This window comes from Helianthus annuus, chromosome 10, assembly GCF_002127325.2.
Source record: "Helianthus annuus cultivar XRQ/B chromosome 10, HanXRQr2.0-SUNRISE, whole genome shotgun sequence".
Classification (NCBI taxonomy): Eukaryota; Viridiplantae; Streptophyta; class Magnoliopsida; order Asterales; family Asteraceae; genus Helianthus; species Helianthus annuus.
In genome coordinates, this window is record NC_035442.2 from 176,149,076 (window position 1) to 176,155,585 (window position 6,510).

Here is a 6,510-nt window from a genome sequence, read left to right on the forward strand (position 1 = left end):
TCCAATCTTTATCCTTTAATTTGACTTTAGGGTTCTAGTTGTATTAATCTATGGTTGTGATAGGTGGTAGCTAACTATATTGTGTGTGTTTTTCTTTTTCCAATTTTACCTAGCCTAACCGAGTTAATAAATTATACAACCGTAGGCATGAATGGCAATTTATAAAGGTTTGTACCAATGGCTTAATTTCTAAAAAATAGGCATTAAAATGGCAAAATAAAGTAAGTATTAGCCATGTAATTAATTCATTATGATAGATGATATACTATACAGATTTTAGTGTGGATAATCTTTTATTATTTTAGTATAATATAATCTTTTATATTATAGGTGTTGATTCGTGTTTTTTCGGTTTGATTTGTGGATTTTGAATTCAATTTATTGAGTTTAATCTGATTGTGTGGTCTATTACATATGAATTGGTTAGCTAGCAGTGATGAAAATGGCGTCGCTTTAAGCATTTTGAGATTTTTAAAAATCCATTAACCCAAAACCCTAGTCTGGTGGGTGGAGAGAACCCATTTGGTATATAAACACCACATTGGTTGTCCATACAATCGATGTTGGACAAGTTTCATACCTTGTAATGGTTTTAGTCCATAACAATCGACCCTCCTTAAGGGCCAACGTCCTCGTTCGTCACAACCATGTTGGTCACGGCTGGCTCTTTCCAGGTGGATACCAATTACCACCCATATCGAAGTTATTGACGGGGTTTGGGGAGGGTGGTATGTAGGCGAGCCTTACCTTCATATCCCAACGGTAAAGAGGCCAGTTTGGTTCTGGTTTGACCCGGACCAGACGAAAAACAAGGTTTCTTCTTAATGTAACGAAACCACGTCGTTTAGGAAATGAATTAGACCTTGTAGATACAATAATTATCACAAATTTTCGGCTTTGGTCCCTCCGGTTTGATCTCTACCGTCGAAGACCCCTAAACTTGTAGCAACTATATATTCCCAAGAACATAAAAGTCAAAAGTCAAACTCTGCTTTCAAAACAACAAAAACAGAAAGAAGTATACATCTTTAAAATCTCAATCTCTAAATCAAACATACAAAAATACAAATAAAATATATATACCCAAAACACATATTGATCCAATAACATACACAACAATAAACAAACATGCAACTCAAGAAACCTTTCAAGATTCTAACTACCAATGAATTACCTTCTCTTTCTCTGCTTATGCTTACCAAACATGCTGCAAATAGCACCACACCCTGAGAGCTTTGGTGAAGGTGGTTCAATTGTGGGTGCAACCTCCATGGTTATGTATGCTTTTGGTTCTGATTTCTGTACCTCTTTTTCACCTTCTTTTGGTTCAAATCTCCCTGATAATAACTTGTCATCCCAAACTAGCCCTGATGATCCTGATCTTCTAAATGACACTTCTGACCTTGGTAACCCAGCCATCTCTCTCTATATATTTGTGTTATATATATATATATATATATATAGAGAGAGAGAGAGAGAGAGAGAAATGAAAGGTTAGAAGAAGATGGCATCTACAAAAGGTGGATATTACTAAAGTAGCCTAACAACATTCTTGGGGTTTCACAATGTAACAAGAATATATTAATGGAAGTTTGAATTTTTCAATGATTCATTGCTAGCAAAGACAACAAAGTCAAACAAGAATAGCCAAGAAACTAATGCATTTAAGGAAATTGCAAGGGGTGTATGAGTTTTCATCCAAGTATATCTTAATGGTTTTTTGGGTCACTTTCATGTCTTTTTAAAATTTAATATGTGACATTTACCTTTTATATTTCCTAATATTCTATTTATATTTTAAAAACTAAAATCTCAAATTTGCATATTCAATAATAAATAAAGTAAAAGTTGGTTACTTGTAATAGTTTGTTTAACTGAATAAACAAAAAGAACATTTTAATATTTTCTATTTGTAATAACTATTTATATTTAAATATTTAATAACTATAAATCTCCGATTTACAAATTAAATAACAATGTTTTTCTATTAATGTAGTCAGTGAAACATAATACTATAGGTAACTGTATTCTTTACTTAATAAAAATCCGTTAAGTATAAGAATTTTCATATTTTCTAAATATTGATAGCCGATCGGGGTGTACCTGAAAACAAACATGTTATGAAAATTCACTTGTAATATAATTTTCTTACAACGCTTCATTGTACGGGCCTGCTTCAACAACAACAACCATACCCAGTATAATCCCACTTATAGCCAAGCTATTGGTAGGGTCTAGGGAGGGTGGGATGTAGACAAACCTTACCTCTATCCCAAAGAGATGCTGCTTCCGGTGAGAACCCCAGTTCCAAAGACACATTTAAACTAAAAGACAATTAAAACATATATAGGCACATAGCTACTCTAAAAACAACAGGAAAACATATGGTACTAAACATATTCTTTCTAAAGCTACCAAACAAGGAATAGGTGAGAACATATAAACGGGACAAATAACACATCATATAGACACACAAGCAAGCAATAACACGCAAGGCGCCCCAAAATAACTGAAAAGTGCGGCTCCTAAGAGACGACTTTAATGCCTCAAACCTCCTAAAAGTCCTTTTAACCCTAATCCTACGTCTCCACAAACACCTATCCTCGACCATGTCCTCTGAAAGGTGCAAGTCTATCTAATCCTCTCTAATCCGCTCTTCCCAAGTCAATTTCGGCCTGCCTCTACTCCTTTTTCCCTCCATGGTAAGAGTTTCCACGGTTCTAACTGTGGTCGTCGTCTGTCTCATCCTGACATGCCCAAACCATCTCAATCTCTCCTCCCTAATGTTATCTGCTATACTAGCTACCCCTAATCTATCCCTAAAAACTTCATTTCTTATCTGAATAAGATGTATATGATGATCAAATGAAGGCTTTTTGTGATATTCAAGAGAGGTTTATTACAAAGATGCGACTTAATAGTAGTCCAAATTTAACTGGAACCATAAGCATGTAAGCATGGTTGCAGAATCGGCCTAGGCGGCCGATTAATCGGCGCCTAGGCGCTAGGCGGTCATCTACTGCCTAATTTTGAGCTAGGCGGTCAAAAATCGGTCAAAATCGGTCCTAGGCGGTCAAAATCGGTCCTAGGCGGTCAAAAATCGGATTAATCGGACAATATTAGTCGGTCAAAATCGATAAAAATCGGTCCTAGTCGGTTCTAGGCGGTCAAAATTGGTCAAAATCGGTCAAAATCGAACCATACTATCTGAAACTTGAAGTATTTATGTGAATTTTGAAGTATTATTTTTATATTATTGGGTATATATATATAATTTTGAAAAAATACATATAAAAATCCCATTCCGATTAATCCCGATTAATCCCGATTAATCCCTAGGCTGTACCTCACCGCCCGACTAGCGCCTAGCGCCTTCTACAACATTGCATGTAAGAGATCAAACCAATTATCCCTTTCATTACTCAATCTCATTTATCAAAATCATACAAGGGTCCGATGCATATACTAATGTTCTAACATGATCAATCAGATTATTAATCACTTTATAAATCAAATCCGCTTGTCGATGAGATCCGTCTCTCGCAACAAAAACATGAACTTCGTTATTAATTTCTATCCAACTACATCCCGTTTCTTTCACCGCCCCGTTCCACTCCATTCTCTCTCTCACCTTCTTCACCTCACTCCACATGCCCTTACTCGCATAAATATTCGAAAGCAATATATACGATCCACTATCTTTCGGATCACTCAAAATCGCCATTTCCGCAGCGTATTTACCGATTTCGAGATTTCCCGCAACCCTACACGCACTTAACAAACTCCTCCATATTACGCCACCTGGCGGTATCGGTAAATTTTCGATGAAATCTTTAGCTTCGTATAGTTTACCAGCTCGACCGAGAAGTGAAACCATACACGCGTAATGTTCTAACCCTGGTTCGATTCCGAAACTAGCCATTGATTCAAAGTGGTCAAACCCGTCTTTGACCAGCCCCATATGGTCACAAGCGGAGAGCACGGCTACAAACGTGACGTAATTGGGTTCGATTCCCTCGTTCAACATCTTTTCAAACAGTTTTAAGGATTTGTTAGCGTCTCCGTGTTGTGCGTGTGTTGATATCATTGAGTTCCAACACACGATGTCTTTGCAAACTGTGGAGTCGAATAGATTTTGAGCGTCGGTTTTGCTTCCACATTTTGCGTACATGTCTAGTAATGCATTTGTGACAAACGAATCGAGGTTTAGACCCATTTTAAAGAGCTGCGAATGGAACTGGTGCCCGATTTGAAGGCTAGCAAGGTTGCTAGCTGCGGTAATTAGTGCTACAAACGTGTACTCGTTCGGTTTTTGAAACGATAGTTGCAGTTCTCGATAAAGTTTGAGAGCGTTTTCGTTTTCGGATATCTGGGTATACCCGAAAAGCATAGCGTTCCATACCACAATATCTTTTTCAGACATTTCATCGAACACTTGGCGTGCGTCACATACTGAAGAACATTTCGAGTATACATCGATCAAAGCACTACCTGCAAACATGTTTAACGAAACATTAAACTTGATCATAAATCCGTGAATTTGTTTGCTCAGTTGTAAATCGAGTAACGAAGCTGAAGCGCCAAGAAGACTGACGAAAGTCAACAGGCCCGGATCAACGTTTTTAACCCTCATTTCGCGGAAAAGATCCAATGCTTCGTGAAGATCTCCATGCCTAGAGTAACCTTCAATCATCGCATTGTAACCGATCACATTGCGATTCGGGATGCCATTAAACACTTTTCTAGCGTCGGTAACGGAATTACATTTCGAATACATGTCGATTAAACCATTGTTCACAAATTCATCTTTATCGAGATTCGTTTTCACAGTATACGCATGTGTTTGTCGACCTGGCCCTAGAGCTTCAAGCGACGCACATGACGTTAACACGCTAGTACACGCGAACCCATCCGGTTTCCAACCGTTTCGAGCCATTTCGATAAACAAATTAATCGCCTCATCATCAAACGAATTCTGCATGTAGCCCGATATCATAGTGGTCCACGATATGACATTTTTCATCAACATTTGATCGAAAATCTTCCTTCCCGATCTCACTTTACCGCACTTCACGTAAAAATCTACAAGCGCGTTGCTCACCGATATATCCATCGATGCTCCTCTTCTCAACACGAAACCGTGAACTTGCTTCCCGCCTTCAACGAACCCAACAACCGAACACGCGCTTAAAACGCTAGAGAGAACGTATCGGTCCGGAATAACATTACTTTCTTTCATTTGACTTAACAACTGTAACGAAACTTCACCCTTTCCTACTCTTGCATAACCGGATATAATCGTAGTCCATGATACCGCAGTTTTCACCGGCAACCCATCGAAAATCAATCTCGCATCTTCCACTTTGCCAGTTTTCGAATAAAAATCAACAACTGAAGTACCCACATAAACATCTTGATCAAGACCGGTTTTAACAACCAAACTATGCAACTCGCAACCCTTAACCGCACACGCCAACTGCGTAACTGCGCGAATAACACTCGCTAACACATACTCATTCAACCTTTCTTTCCTCTCTCTTTGAAACACAACAAACATCATCCAGGCTTCTTCGCTATACCCGTGATGAGTATACCCAGAAATCATTGAAGACCAAGAGCTTATATTTCTCTCAGGCATTTCATCGAACAACTTGTGTGCATAGTCTAGACGGTCACATTTTGAATAACTACTGATCAATATGTTTGCAAGAAAGGTATCTGGTTGAAACCCAGATGTTATAATCTGTCCGTGAATTAGTTTATAGTAGGCACTTGGGTTATTAACGGTTGATGGTGACTGCAATAGCTTAGCAAGTTTATGTTTTTGGGTTCTGCGGTTGATGTTTACATGAATGAAGGTAGATAAGTTGTGAAATTCAGAAAATTGGGGGTGTGCAGGTGTGTTATAGCAAGATTTCACATTGGAAATAGCTGGGTATAAACTTGTTGCATGCTTTCTCATTCTATTTAGATGTGCATCTATAGCAGCTTTTCATTAATTTAGGGTTTTTAAGGTGTGAGGAAGCTGATTGGAGACAATGGGAAGTTGGTGAGATAGTGTGGGTGGAGGATATCGGCGGCGACAGCGACGGCAAGAAGATCGGCGGCGGTGGTTGTTAGTGAAGGAAAAGAGTATACAGAAAATGGAAAAAAATGTTTGAGTGGATTGACCCGAACATGACCCGTTTAAAAAATAGGTTAAACTGAACATGATTCATTTGATAAGTGATTCCTGACACGAAATTGAACACGATACCAAAAAACAGGTTTTGGATCAAGTGATGTGACGCGTTTTAAAAACATGCAAGCTCGAACATGACCCGTTCAAAAAATAGGTTAATATGAACACAATCTGTTAAATAAATGAATTGATTTGGGAAATGATTCAACATTAGATCATGCGATGCGGATGAGCATGAAAATGAGGCGTTATTCGACATGTGGCAGCCACGTGTTAGAAAAGTGGCGTGGTGCAAAAAATAAAGGAGTGGAACGGGGCGTGAAAGGGCA

The 6,510-nt window shown here is 38.4% G+C and overlaps 1 protein-coding gene across 1 annotated transcript; it reads right to left on the reverse strand.

Annotated features, from left to right (window-relative positions):
- Positions 1 to 3,390: 3,390 nt before the first annotated feature.
- On the reverse strand, positions 3,391 to 6,202 carry LOC110883476 (pentatricopeptide repeat-containing protein At4g39530). Its single transcript, XM_022131212.2, has one exon. The coding sequence runs from the start codon at positions 5,960 to 5,962 to the stop codon at positions 3,419 to 3,421; it is 2,544 nt and encodes an 847-aa protein (XP_021986904.2). The 5' UTR covers positions 5,963 to 6,202; the 3' UTR covers positions 3,391 to 3,418.
- Between the last annotated feature and the right edge of the window lie 308 nt (positions 6,203 to 6,510).

Excerpts from the sequence above, each read along its gene's own strand:
- LOC110883476 (XM_022131212.2), bottom strand. The coding sequence starts at position 5,962 with ATGAGAAAGCATGCAACAAGTTTATACCCAGCTATTTCCAATGTGAAA.